This window comes from Pantherophis guttatus, chromosome 4, assembly GCF_059756535.1.
Source record: "Pantherophis guttatus breed Tessera chromosome 4, ASM5975653v1, whole genome shotgun sequence".
Classification (NCBI taxonomy): Eukaryota; Metazoa; Chordata; class Lepidosauria; order Squamata; family Colubridae; genus Pantherophis; species Pantherophis guttatus.
In genome coordinates, this window is record NC_142066.1 from 101,353,558 (window position 1) to 101,368,107 (window position 14,550).

The 14,550-nt window shown below is 45.6% G+C and overlaps 1 protein-coding gene across 12 annotated transcripts in view; it reads right to left on the reverse strand.

The window, feature by feature from the left end:
* Positions 1 to 14,550, reverse strand: part of ATP2C1 (ATPase secretory pathway Ca2+ transporting 1) — a 139,463-nt gene that overhangs the window by 75,527 nt on the left and 49,386 nt on the right. For all 12 annotated transcript variants that reach the window (XM_060685880.2, XM_060685886.2, XM_087894210.1 and 9 more), the window contains 2 exons: positions 10,132 to 10,248; positions 8,496 to 8,585 (listed from right to left, as the gene is read on the reverse strand). In XM_060685880.2, the coding sequence (XP_060541863.1) occupies positions 8,496 to 8,585; positions 10,132 to 10,248 (207 nt within the window). The remainder of the gene's footprint in view (positions 1 to 8,495; positions 8,586 to 10,131; positions 10,249 to 14,550) is intronic.

Consider the following 14,550-nt stretch of genomic DNA (forward strand, 5'->3'; position numbering starts at 1 on the left):
TACATTATAAAAACCCAAAACTTTTCCAAGATTTTGTTTGCCAGTGTCCAGACGAAGTTTTGTTTTCTTATCTAGTAACATTGGGAAAAAAAAAACTGAACAAATGAAAAACATGAAAATTTTCTCCTTTTAAACCACCTATTTCTTAAGCTAAATTACATACTATAAGTACTAAATTACATACTATAAGTAAGATACAACATTTAAATCCCAAAAATTAGTACTATGCAAAACAATTATACATGAACCATTCCATGATGATTCCAGATAATCTGTTCAGACTGAAAGCTCTTGGTCCAGGCATAGGCAGAAGTATTCTGATAATCTAATCTAATCAAATCAAATCAAATCAAATCAAATCAAATCAAATCAAATCAAATAAATTGAAATGAAATGAAATGAAATGAAATAATAAAATAAAATAAAATAAAATAAAATAAAATAAAATAATAAAATAAATAAAATAAAATAAAATAAAATAATAAAATAAAATAAAATAAAATAAAATAAAATAAAATAAAATAAAATAAAATAAAATAAAATAAAATAAAATAAAAAAATTAAGGGAGAGGCAAAATAAGTAAAAGTTAAGGACATTGGTACCTACTCATGCCAACTAAGAGAAGAAAGGGAAAGGAAGGTTGTAAGAAGATAAGGAAGGGTGATTGGATAGCCATGCCAATGTCCTTAGCATCAATTATATCATAACCAATTCTCTTTAGGCTTCTTTTTTAATCTTTCCTTAGCTGCTGCTAAGATCTTTGGGTAGGCAGAAAAAGAAAAGTGCTGGGAAGTGGAAGGTGGAGTAAACACTTGGAAGTTATGTATATGAAGCCATGGTAAGGAAGGCAGAAGGCAGGACTGGAAATATTTGGCCAGGATGGGCCAGTTCAATATGCTGCACTTAAAGATAACAGCAACAGTGGTTAGCGTAAAATAGTGTACAGGTAGTCCTCAAGTTATGAATGTAATGGAGAATGTAATGGAGGCCAGGGCAGCTTGAGGAAGGCTTCGGCAACAAAAAAGAGGGCCAGAGGGTTGCGCACGCCCTTCCGGGCCTCCTTTCTTGCCGTCAATGTGCTTGAGGATTGTGTCCCTGTAGGCTTCAGCAGCCCTTTGCAAAAAGCCTTTGCCGGTAGGAACAGAGCTTCGAAGGGGGGAATCTGCCCCTCCCAAGCTTCGCTGGTGCTGACGCAATCTCCCTGCAGGCTTCAGCAAGGAAACGGCAAACAGATGAAGGCCTGAAGGACCGAAGCCTTCCCTCCGTTTGCAAACGTCCACAGAGAATAGAAGTCTAAAGTGTGAGATCATGCAACTTCAGTAGCACGAGATCTTGCATGATCTCACAGTACATTAGGCTTCTGTTCTCTATGAATGCACCTAAAACCTGAAGCAACAAAGTAGGCAAAGAAACCATGACAAAGAGATCTTTGCAAGGTAAGTGAGTCTCCACAGGCTGTGAAGACCCGGTGGGGAAGTGTATAGGCAGGGTAAATGTTCCAGAGCCTCTTCGGTAGTTCGTAAGGGCAAACAATTCCCATGATGCTGCAACATTCGTAATTTCGGGATGTGTTCGTGAATGCTAAGGGTGCTTATTGCTTAACTCCGAACATTCTCTAAGGGAACACTCGTAACCCAGAGATTACCTGTACTGGCAAAATGCGGTAGGCAATCAGGCTGATATAGTCAATGCAGAGGAGAAGGGGAAATATAGCTAAAGTACATAAGCCTTGCCCACCCCATAAATTCTAGAATTGATTTAAACTATATTCAAATATTATTGTGATAGAGTTTCCATTTTAACAGGTGTGCAAGTTAACAATACCTTAAACAGCTTTTTCTTATACAGGAGAATCAGATAATTTTTTAGAAAAAAAGAAGAGAACAAGAACAATATGACTACTGCTGCTACTGTATAGCTTCATACAATCAATATATCACTGATCAAAGAAAGATTATAGTTACATGAAAAGAAATGTAGATGCACAGAGAATTTGTATCTCTTTAAATATAAATACCTTACAATGAGAACGAACATTGTCTTACCTGAATGTTCCTTTTCGGAGTACTGCGACTGCAGTCCATAGCTGGGTTTCTTCATCATCAGTTCCTTTTGACTGGGTGATCTTTAAGAATATCTCTCTCTTCGTCCTGTGGCCACGCCCATTGCTCCCATAATGCACCAGTCTTTGAACGAAGGCGCGACCACCTAAGACAGTCCAAGAAAACCCCAACGGGTCGGCAACATCAACAAATTCAGACCGGCCCAGAGACCAGTAGTCCATTAATATCAGAAAGACAAAAAAACCAGGGGAGGGGATGGACTGCAGTCGCAGTACTCTGAAAAGGAACATTCAGGTAAGACAATGTTCGTTTTCCAGAGTACTGCTCCTGCAGTCCATAGCTGGGATATACCCAAGCTCAGAAAAACAAGGGTGGGAAACTAAAGGCCCCCGGAGTCCTGCGTCACCAGAACACTCTGCAGGACACGACGGCCAAAGGAAGCCTCAGCCGAGGCAAATGAATCCACCCTATAATGTCTGATAAAAGGTGTCACCGAGGACCAGGTGGCAGCCCAGCAGATGTCCGAAACAGATGCCTGAGTGGCCCAAGCAGCTGACGTTGCCGCACTGCGAGTAGAGTGAGGCAAAATCCCAGCTGGGACCTGCCTGGCCTGGCTTTCATAAGCAGTGGAGATGCACGCCTTAATCCACCTGCCCACGGTCGATGGAGATATTTTTTGGCCCAAGGATCTTGGATGGAAAGAAATCAAAAGGGCCTCCGTTTTCCGGAACGACTCAGTCCTGCGAATATAACGCCGGAGGGCCCTGCGCACGTCAAGGGTGTGCCAATCCCTCTCACGTTGGTGCTTGGGCGACGGGCAGAAGTCAGGAAGGATTAATTCCTGAGCGCGATGAAAATATGAGTTCACCTTCGGCAAGAAGGCTGGGTCCAGGCGAAGAACAACAGTATTAGCGTGGAAAATACACAAGTCGTTCCGGATTGACAGAGCTGAAAGTTCGGATATCCATCTGGCGGATGTGATCGCCAAGAGGAAAGCGACCTTATAGGACAAGTACTTTTTTTTTTTTTAATTTGATTTATATGCCGCCCTTCTCCGGAGACTCAGGGCGGCTTACAATGCGTTAAGCAATAGCCTTCATTCTTTTGTATGTTTTATACAAAGTCAGCTTATTGCCCCCACAAACTGGGTCCTCATTTCACCTACCTTAGAAAGGATGGAAGGCTGAGTCAACCTTGAGCCTTGGAGAGATTCGAACCAGCAGAAATTGCAGGCAGCTGTGTTAATTACAGGGTGCACTAAACCCCTGTACTATCAAGGCATACCACAGCCGACGAGGCCAATTGGGAGCCACCAGCAGAATTTCCGCACGTTCGTCCAACAACTTTCGAATGACTTGAGGAATCAACGGAAGTGGAGGAAAGGCGTACAGGAGGCCGGGAGGCCAGCGGCACCATAGAGCGTTGTGGTCCTCTGCCATCTGAGTCGGATAACGCGTCACAAACCTGGGAAGTTGGGCGTTCGCCGGACTGGCGAAGAGGTCCACCACAGGCCGGCCGAAGATGGTGACAGCCTCCTGGAAAATCTCGGGATCCAGTTGCCATTCTGACTGATCTAACAGCTGCCTGCTGAGCCAGTCTGCTCTGACATTGTCCACGCCGGAGATGTGATCGGCCTTCAGAGACAGAACGTGACTCTCGGCCCAAGAGAACAGCTTCTCCGCTTCCAGCATCAGGTCCCTCGACCTCGTGCCCCCTTCCTTGTTTATATGGGCCTTGGCGGAGAAATTGTCCGTGAGGACGAGAACGTGCTGGCCCTGCAACAGGGGCTGAAAGTGACAGAGAGCTAGGCGGATCGCTCTCAACTCCAAGATGTTGATGCTCAACGTTTGTTCCGAAGATGACCAGCGGCCCTGCACCATCCGATCGTTGATGGGCTCCCCAGCCCAGAAGACTGGCATCCGAGGTCAATGTCAGCCGATCCGGGAGCAGGAACTGTGTTCCGAGAAGAAGGTTGGGACCCGTCCACCAGTTGAGGGACATGGAAATCTGAGAGGGGAGGGAGACCTTGTGGAGAGAGTCGCTGCGACCCGTGCGTTGAAAGGGCAGCAGGAACCACTGCAACGGCCTCGTATGTCTGCGCGCCCATGGCACTATCGAGAAACATGAGACCATTTTCCCCAATAACTGGGATAGATGTAGTAGAGGAACAGTCCGCTTGGATTGAATGAGCCGAATCAGATTGCGAATGCTTTCCGCCCTGTCCGGGGATAGGGAGACCTGGCCCCGAACTGAGTCGATTACCGCCCCCAAGTGTTGGAGAACAGTGGTCGGGTGCAGATGGCTCTTTGGGAAATTGATCGAAAACCCGTGCTCCTGAAAGGAGCCGATGACATGGGCCAGGTCCTGAGACGCTTGGCTTCTGGAGGAGGACAGGACCAGAACGTCGTCCAGATAGCACAAGACCCTTACAGGTAACATCCGGAGAGCAGCCGCCACCACCGCCACCAGTTTTGTGAAAGCCCTTGGAGCAGATGACAAGCCGAAGGGCATTGCACAGTATTGATAATGGTCCTCCCCAAGTTGGAAACGCAGGTACTGGCGATGGGCCGGGAGGACCGGAACGTGCAGATACGCCTCCCTGAGATCGACAGACTGGAGGAGGTCGCCCCGTCGCGCTCCAGTGAGGATGGATCCCAGGGAGTGCATCTTGAACCTGTGGTAGCGGACCGACAGATTCAGCTGCTTCAAATTTAAGATGGCTCTCCAACCCCCGGAATGTTTGGGGACCAAAAAGAGAGTTGAATAGAAGCCCTTGCCCCGCTGATCCAGAGGTACAGGTTCTACTGCTCGGATAAGGAGTAGGTGGAGGACCTCCTTCCGCAAGAGAGCCGCCTTGTCGGGGGACAGGTGGGTCGGACAGCAGACGTAGCGAATCGGAGGGCGTCCCAGAAACTCGATGGCCAGACCTTGAGATACTGTCTGAACAACCCAGGCATCCTTGGTTGAGCATTCCCATTGGTGGCTGAAAAGTTGGAGCCATCCGCCAATGGGATCCTGCAGACTGTAATCATTTGCCTCGAACGGGACTGGTGGAAGCCGGTTCCACGGAAGGGGCGTCTGGAGCTGCTGGTTCTGGACCTGTCCCTAAAACGCTGTCTGTCCGATGATCGGTCGGCCCCAGGAAAAAAACTGCGCTGTGAGTAGGGGCCCCCCGACCCCGACGAGGCCCGAAAGGGCTGACGTTGAGAATAGGGTGCGTAGCGCCTTTCCGGTCTGCGGTACGAAGACGTGGGCATCACTTTTCTTTTATCCTTGTCTTCGACCAAGACAGGATCCAGGGCAGGGCCAAAGAGGTTCAGGGCCTTGAAAGGGGCTGCCGCCAACTTCCACTTTGCTTTGGCATCAGCTCTCCAATTTCTGAGCCAAAACAGTCTGCGAGATGTGACAGACGAGGCCAAGGCCCTCAAGGCAAACTTCACGGAGTTTAACGAGGCCTCCGCCGAATATTCGGTGGCAGCCACAATTTTATTTATATCTTGGTGAAGACGTGTATCTTCCGGCGGTAGTCTCTCTTGAAGTTGCCTCAACCAGAGCAACGTGGCTCTATTAAAGAACGACGTAGCAGTCGCCGTCCTAATTGTCCAAACAAGAGATTGATGCTCCTTACGAAAGGAGAGTTCAGTCTTTCTGTCCTCTGATTTAAGAACGTCCAAAGCGTCCAAGGACAAGAGGGAAGAAGAGGAAAGGCTTGCAATCGGAGGGTCAACCACAGGTAAGGATAATAAAGAGTCCAATTCCGGAGCCCCACAATATAGCTTTTTGTCTAGGCTGGTAGGACCCATCAGAGAGCCCGGTTGAGACCAGGGGGACTGTAGAACATCAGCAAAAAGTTGTGGGCATGGAATAAAGTCTTTCCCCGGCTTGGATGACGAAAACAAGGCCTCATGAGGTGCTGAGGAAGTAGAAGGTTCAGCAGACGGGACACCCATATTAGTGATCTGTCTAGCTTTATGCAGCAGTGATTTAAACAGCGAGGGCCGAAACAAGCCGGAAAAGGCCGGGGTGTCCGGAGCCAGGCCTTCATCCTCCGAGAATTCCAATTCCTCAGGAAGCTCCTCCTCCTGCTCAGAGTCCTCAGAAGAGATGTGAGCCATCCGGGATGGAGATTTGGAATGACCAGGAGCAGCTGAGTGAGAAGTATTGGACGGAGCTGGAAGAGGTTGCTGAAGGACAAACTGTTGAAGACCGGCAGCCAAAATGGAGGAGAGAGCATTGGACAACGCTGCCTGGAGGTCCACCTGGGGAGTCAACATCTGCCCGTCTGGACCCCGAAGTCCAGCAGCAGTAGGGGTAAACGTCGCCTCAGCCCGACGAGAAGATTGAGCAAGAGGTTCAGCAAGTCCCACAGCCGAAACATCTGGCAAGGACATAGAGGCCCTTTTGGATAGGTCGCGAGGAAGCCCAGGCAGGACCTGAGAAGTGGAGACGTCACGATCCGGAGCGAGCGCTGTATCCAGGTCAGGAGCAGTTTCAGGGGTCAAAGATGAGTGACCATGAGGAGGTAGCTGCTGGCTGGATGCGAAGACAGAAGCAGAGGTGGCCTGCCTGGCCCTATCATATTGCCTCTCAAGCACTCTATGCCGGCGCTGAGCGTCTTTCTCTGCCGCTGATGAGAGTCTGTGCTGGTGAGACTCAGTAGAAGCGGCAGCAGAGCGTCCTCGTGACTTCGATTTGTGCTTGGATGGGGCCCTGGGTGGACTGGGCTCCCGCTCCGAGTCAGAAGACAAATAGGAATCCGCCATAATAGGAGGTAAGCCACTATATATGCAAAAGTCTTTGAATCTTTTTTTTTTAAATGATATGAATTAATTCCCTTTTTTTTTTGTAAAACAACAATGGGAACTATATACAAGAGTCACAGGCCGCCTCGTATGATGAGGGGGGCAGCAGACAACAAGGAGGCTTGGCGGAAAGAAACCTAGGAGCCCCCAACAGACTGGGCTTATAACCAGGCAAGGTCAGCCTCTGATCCCAGCACACAGGGATAGCAGTGAGGCAGTCCAGAGACTAGGAGTGCTCTAAAACCCCCCAAAAGGGAGAAAAAAACCATCCAGCACAAAGGTAAGAGGAGCGACCAGCCGGAGAAACGAGGCAAAATGGCCGACGCAATGAAGATGGACTCAAAATGGCGCCCGCAGCGCTCCGACACACATGGGCCAGCAGCGGCGAAAATAGGGCGAGCCTGGACACAAATTGAGGCCACCACAATCGTCCTTAGCCCAGCTACACGCCCCAAGGGCGCTGCCCGAAGGTCGGACGCCCAGCACTCTCACCGCTGGCCGCTCGGGGCGTGCGAAGCTCCGCAATCTCCTGCCGATCAAAGGCGCTGTCAATATGGGAAAGGCAAGCCGGCTGAGCTAATTAGGCCTCGCTTCAGCAGGCAAGGCCGCACACACACATCAGAGCCTGCAGGGCAAACCTTGCAAAGCTCCGGAGCCGCCCCTATGAGAGCCGATGACAGAAGACCAAATTGAAGGTATGGGGGGTGCCTACGGCGATCTGCAACGCCTGCACTCACCCCGGCGGCTGAAATAGAGGCCAGGGGACCGCCCCAAAGGGTCGGAAACCCCAGCTGCGGTCTGACGGCCGTCAGAAACCCCGGGAAGAAACGGACTGGAGCCCCAGCGCCGATTTCTAGTCCCTGCAGCTTTCTCCTCTATAGGCTCTCACCGAAAGAAGAACTAACAAAAATAAATAAAAACACCTAACGCCAGAAATCTAAGAAAGAAGCAATGTTGATCACGAAGAGAGAAAAACACACCAGTCTTCAGTGACTGAGTGAAAAGACTGGTGCATTATGGGAGCAAGGGGCATGGCCACAGGACGAAGAGAGAGATATTCTTAAAGATCACCCAGTCAAAAGGAACTGATGATGAAGAAACCCAGCTATGGACTGCAGGAGCAGTACTCTGGAAAACAGTGTACAAGTATTTTTAATGTATTTAGTAATAGTCAATGATTTGGAAATTTTACTTTTCCATGAATACAATCCAAAACTTACAGAAAAAAGGCATCCTTAAAATTCCAGGTGTATTGTACATTCTTAATATATATCTGGTCTTTAAATACAGAGAAAACTGAGCAGACACTATTTCTTAAAACTAGTTAAAATGCATGTTTCAGTAAAACATATGATGTGGAATGGACAAAGCAATTTGGGATGACAAGCAATGCAAAGGAATTCCATTTGATCTAAAGCAAATAATTTTTTAAAAAAATAGCTGAGAATATCTAAATACATATATATAAAGGGCTGTGTTTATTCAGCATGGACCTGAAACAGTGGCCCTCGAGATGTTACTAGAACTACATTTCTCATTATTTATAACCATTGGCCATGATGGATAATGTTAAAGGAAGTTTATCACAGGTTCTATACTCTTCATTTAAATGCAAAATGACAATCTTACCACAGTGATACTGACGGCATCATCAAATTGATGCATTATAACACTGATGACTGCAGAAGCCAGGAGGAGCATAATCAGAGGATTTTTAAACTACAGAGAAAAAGGGGGGGGGGAATCAGAAATATTTTGGAATAATACAGAAAATTCCTTTTCCTATTACATCAACAATGATGGTAGCTTTATGGGAACAATGTACCAGAAAATAACTCCCAAGTCCTAATGCCTCAAAAGAGAAGGCCTTAAGAGATATTATTAAAAATGTAACTGTGCTGGATTTTAATATGTTTTATTAATCAAATGTAATTAATACATCTCTAAATAAAATATTTTAAGAAAAGTTTTATACCGGTAGTCCTTAACTTACAAGAGTTCGTTTAGTGACCGCTCAAAGTGAAATGGTGACTTATGACAGTTTTTCACACTTAAGACCATTACAGCATCCCCATGGCTACATAATCAAAATTCATGGCATGAGTGTGACAAAAAATTCATATTTATGACAGTTGCAGTGTTCCGGGGTCATGTGATCATCTTTTGTGACTTGTAACAAGTAAGTCAATTCACTAAATAATCATGTTACTAACTTTACAACTGCAGTGATTCATTCAAAAACTGTGGCAAGAAAGGGAGTAAAATGGGGCAACATTCACTTAACAAATGTCTCTCCTAGTAACAAAAAATTTGGGCTCAATTGTACTCATAAGTTGAGGACAACTTGTATGTACTTTTGTTATTAATCAGAATTTTATTTAGAAATATAATCATCACAAATATTGTGTAAATATTTATTTAAATAAGCTTTGAAAAAAGAGGATAAGAAAAAATCAAAGAGTCCAATCCTAAACTGAGTAGTGGGTGGAAACTATCTTGGAAGATTAAATCAGCTGGAATACATTTCTCAATTTACCACCATCATATTATCACATCATTAGCTGATTTTGATCCCATCATTTCTTAGCTTGCATGAATATAAGACATACCGGAGTATTAGACGCACCTTAGTTTTTGGGGAGGAAAATAAGAAAAAAGCTGATTGGTGAGTGGATTAGCCTCCCGGAATACCCCCAATCAGCTATTTCCAGAGGTGAATTTTAGCAACAGGTTCTTGGTTGTGAGCTCTGTGCCTTGCTTTTTTTTCTGCCTCTGAAACTTCTGAAACTACATTTCAGAAAAAACTTTTTTTTCTGCCTCTGAAAGCCTCCGAAACAGAGCTTCCGGGAAAAAAAGGCTTTTTTTCTGAACCTTCTTTCAGAGGCTTTTATTCCGAAGGACTATCTGTACTCTGTTCAATCTCCTTTCTTTGGTATTGGTATGTAGATTAACCTCTTCCAATCTGTTGGTTATTGTGTTATTCTCCAGATTTGTTAACATAGTTCGGTTAGAACCTTTACTGATTCTTCTTTTGTTGCTTGCCATATTATTTATATAAAAGCCTTTCAGAGGCTTTTTTTCTGAAGCTTCTTTCAGAGGCTTCTTTCAGCCTCTGAAATCTCAGTTTGCGAGGCTGGACGGGGCTACATTCAGAGTATAAGACCCACCCAGATTTTCACCCTCTTTTTGGGGGGGAAAGTGCATCTTATACTCCGAAAAATACAGTACTTAAAATAATAAAAGTGTTCTTGGAAAAGATTCTTACCTGAGAAATATATTTTTTCCATAGTGGTTCATCTTCAGTAATATCAAATTCATTCCAACCATGAAATGCCCTTCTATGGCAAACTTCACAATTTTTCAAGCCATTCTGAATATCAGCCTACAAAATATATATAGATATATATTTTAAGAGATGTATTTAATCTACACATTCATATGAATGTATTCTTTCTGTACAATCAAATAGCAAAATTCCATAAAAGCTATATTGTGTGAATACTATACCTGGGTAAAAGCCTTTCACCTAATCTTGTTTCATAATTGTGTACTTTAAGAATGAGAATGACACAGTAGAAGTTCTATCATTAAAACAATGAAGACTTATTGCTGAATTGCTGGATTTTTACTAACAAATATGTTCATTTTCTTCTACTAGACTGGGTTTCAGCAACCCATGGCTCTGGAGCCACAAGTGGCTCTTTGACCCCTCTCCTGTGGCTCCCTGCTGACTTGGCCATCCAACCTGCTCTCTGCCCTGAGACACTGACCCAATCCAGCCGTGGCCGACGCCAACGTCGCTAACACAAGGGCTGGAGGGGTGGGAATGGGATCTGGGAGGAGGGTATGATGGAAAAGGGGACAGGCCCGCAACTGAGGAGAGAGCATGAGCCACGGTGGGGGCTTCCCCGAAGACGACCCTCCTCCTTCTCAAGCGACCCCCTGGCCAGCTGTTGCGGAGCCAGGAGGGCACGCACAAGTGGGCATACCCTCCTGAAGCGAGCGGCCAGGCTTGGCCAAAGCACAGTGAAGGCGTGCAGAGCAGGTGGACTGACTGGCTGACGGGTGAGCATCTTTGGCAAGAGCGCTCCAGTTTTCTCCGAGCCTGATCCCTGGGTTGGGCGTGCGAGATCTGGTGGGGCCAGCCCCCTTTTCTCGCTGCCCTGAGCTTCTTTACTCCACCAGCTGAGTGCTGCCAGCATTGATTAAAAAGCATTCTCTGGATGGCGAAAGTCTCCCATGCAAGATTTAAAGCCACCTGGAGGACATTTTTCAATCAATGCTGCCGGCAGCACCCCTCCACTCACTTGCAGAGAATATCCCAGAGGGAGAGAGAGGGGGGGAGAGAGAGATGAGAGAGAAAAGATGAGAAAAAGAAAGAGAGAAATGAGAAAATGATGGAGGGAGAGAATGAGAGAGAGGAAAAAGAGAAACAAATGAGAGGGAGAGGGAGAGGAAGAGAGAAATGAGAGAGCTGGAGGGAGAGAATGAGAGAAGTAAAAGAAAGGGGAAAAATGAAAGAGAGAAGGGGAGAAAGAAAAAGAAAGACAGACAGACAGAAAGAAAGAAGAAAGAAAGAAAGAAAGAAAGAAAGAAGGAAAGAAGGAAAGGGAGGGAGGGAGGGAAAGGAAAAAGAGAGGAAAGAAATGAGAGGAAAAAGAGAGAAAAGAAATGAGAGGGAGAGAGAGAGAGAGAAATGAGAGAGAAAAGGGAAGAAAGAGAAAGAAAGAGAGAGAAATGAGAAAATGATGGACGGAGAGAAAGAGGAAAAAGAGAGAAATAATTGAGGGAGAAAAGGGGAGAGAGGGAGAGAGAACTGGAGGGAGAGAATGAGAGAGAGGGAAAAGAGAGGGAAACAAATGAGAAAAGAGAAGGTGGAGGGAGGGAGAGAAAGAAAAAGAAAGGGGGAGAGAGAAACAGAAATGAGGGAGAGAGAGAAATGGGAGAGAAAAAGGAAGAAAAAGAGAAAGAGAAATGAGAAAATGACGGAGGGAGAGAATGAGAGAGGGAAAAGAGGGAAAAGAGGGAGGGAGAGAGAAATGAGAGAGCTAGAGGGAGAGAATGAGAGAGAAAAAAGAGAGGACACAAATGAGAGAGAAAGGAAGGGAGGGAGGGAGAGGAAAAAGAGAAAAGAAATGAGAGGGAAAGAGAAACGAGAGAGCAAAGGGGGGAGAAGGAGGGAAAGAGAGAGAAATGAGAAAATGATGGAGGGAGAAAATGAGAGAGGGGAAAAAAGAAACAAATGAGAGAGAGAAGGGGAGAGAGAAATGAGAGAGACAGCTGGAGGGAGAGAATGAGAGAGAGGGAAAAGAGAGGGAAACAAATGAGAGAGAGAAGGGGAGGGAGAGAAAGAAAGAGAGAAAGAGAGAAAGGAAGGAAGGAAGGAAAGGGAAGAGAGAGGAAAAAGAGAGAAAAGAATTGAGGGAGAGAGAAATGAGAGAGAGAAAAGGGGAGAGAAAGAGAAATAAGAAAATGATGGAGAGAGAGAAAAAGAGAAAAAGAGCAAAATAAATGAGGGAGAGAAGGAGAGGGAGAGAAAGAAAGAGAGAGAGGGAGAGAGAGAGGGAGAAACAGAAATGAGGGAGGGAGAGAGGGGGAGAGAGAGAAATGAGAGAAAAGAGAAAAAAGAAATGAGAAAATGATGGAGGGAGAGAATGAGAGAGAGGAAAAAGAGAGATGAACAAATGAGAGAGAGAAGGGGGAGAGAGAAATGATAGAGCTGGAGGGGGGGAACCCCTTTCCCACAGAAAACACGGCAGCCACAAAACCTGGGTAGGCATGGCTGGGGGGGGGGTTGTCATGTGACTGGGTGGGAGTGACTTTGAGTTGGCTACACCCACCCAGGTTTTGTGGCTCACGATATTTTATATTCTGTGGGAAACGGGTCCAAATGGCTCTTTTGAGTGTTTAAGGTTGCAGACCCCTATACTAGACTAACAAAGCACCATATTGTATTTGAGATTCAAGGGACTGAATCCAATTTCCATTATGTGAACTTGCCCATGCAGGGGAGGGGAGAATATTTTCCAGCCTCCAAGACTCTTTGTTCTGGGAAAAAATGGATGTTCTAAAGCAGCGGTCACCAATTGGTGGTCCGTGGACCACTGGTGGTCCGTGAGAAAATTTTGTTGGTCCGCAGAAAAATCATTTGCATTTTTTATATTGCACTAAATTGGGGTCCTCAAAATACGGCCCCTGGGCCGGATAGTGCAATGAACATTTGTGTTGCTGCAGAGTCTCCCCCTTCGGGGACTTTTTGTGTGGCTTGGAGGGGGGCAGAAATTCTGACTCGGGGTCTGTTTCAGCCTCCTGGTGGGAGCCTTTGGGCAAAGGCTGAAGGGAAGCACCGCTGATGACAAAGACCTGGAGGGCCTCATTCCAGTGGGACTGCATCATGGTCTGGAACTGGCTGACCATCTCAGCCTGCTGAGCCTCCAGGTGCCGGTACCTGGCCTTGCACTCCCACAGGTCTTCTTTCTGCTTGGAAAGCCTATGCTCCTAGTCCTCAGTGAGGTGCTTCTGCTGAGCCTCCTTCTCGGCCAGATCCAATTTGAACTGAGCCAGCTGTTTCGCGAACTCTTTCTCATAGTGGCTGCTTAGCTTCAACAACTGCTTCCTGTTGGGGCACTAAGGAGCCTGGGTGAGCAAGTGAGGAGGGGCTGGGAGGGGAGGGTGAGTAGTGGCCGGCAAGGTGCCCCTTAACGTGAGTGACATTGAGTTGACCACACCCACCCAGTCACATGACCACCTAGCCACCCCACCTATCCAGCCGATCATTAGGCAGATCATGTTAGTGGTCCGCAGGATTTAAAATTATGAATTTAGTGATCCCTAAGGTCCGAAAGATTGGTGACCCCTGTTCTAAAGGACCTGGTGCTCCTTTAGAACATAATTACTGAAAAGCATTTGGTTTTACACCATAAATATTAAAATAACCTTGGTTTTTTTTTAAAAAAAGTTTTTATTGTTTAAAAAAGAAAAACAACAGTAAGATACAAACAAACCTAAATTCAATAAAACAATATGAAAAACAAACCAACATCAAAAAGAACATAAATTTGTTGCATCGGTGGGTTATTTTCCTGTTCCACCTGTTTTTCTCTATACATATCTATTTTACGTATTCATTTATTTACAACTATACACAAATCAATTGTAATCTATCTCTTGCTTAGCTACCTGTGGCTCCTGCTTAGACATTCAGGCTACATTATTTTCCTATATTTATCTTTCCCTCTAACCAGGAATACCATCTCTGCCAAACTAAATAGTATTCAGAATCATCTTTCTCTTGTAATTGCTTTGTAAGTCTGTCCAATTCTGCACATTCTGTTATTTTGGCAACTAGTTTGTCTTCTGTTGGCAGTTGTTCAGATTTACAATTTTGAGCATACAGTATGCATGCCGCTGTTATGATATGTATAGTGAGATATTTTATTTCCTTAGTAAATTGTGGGGTAATTATTCCAAGTAGAAAAAATTCCGGTCTCATTTCAACTTTCTGTTTCGTTATTTCTTCAATCATTTTCTTGATTTCTTGCCAGTAGTGTTGCGCCTTTCTGCATGACCACCAGAGATGGTAGCATGACCCCTTCTGTGACTTGCATTTCCAACACATTGGTGACACATTTGGGAACATTTTAGCTAAACGTGCCGGTGGTAGGTGCCATCTGTAGAACATCTT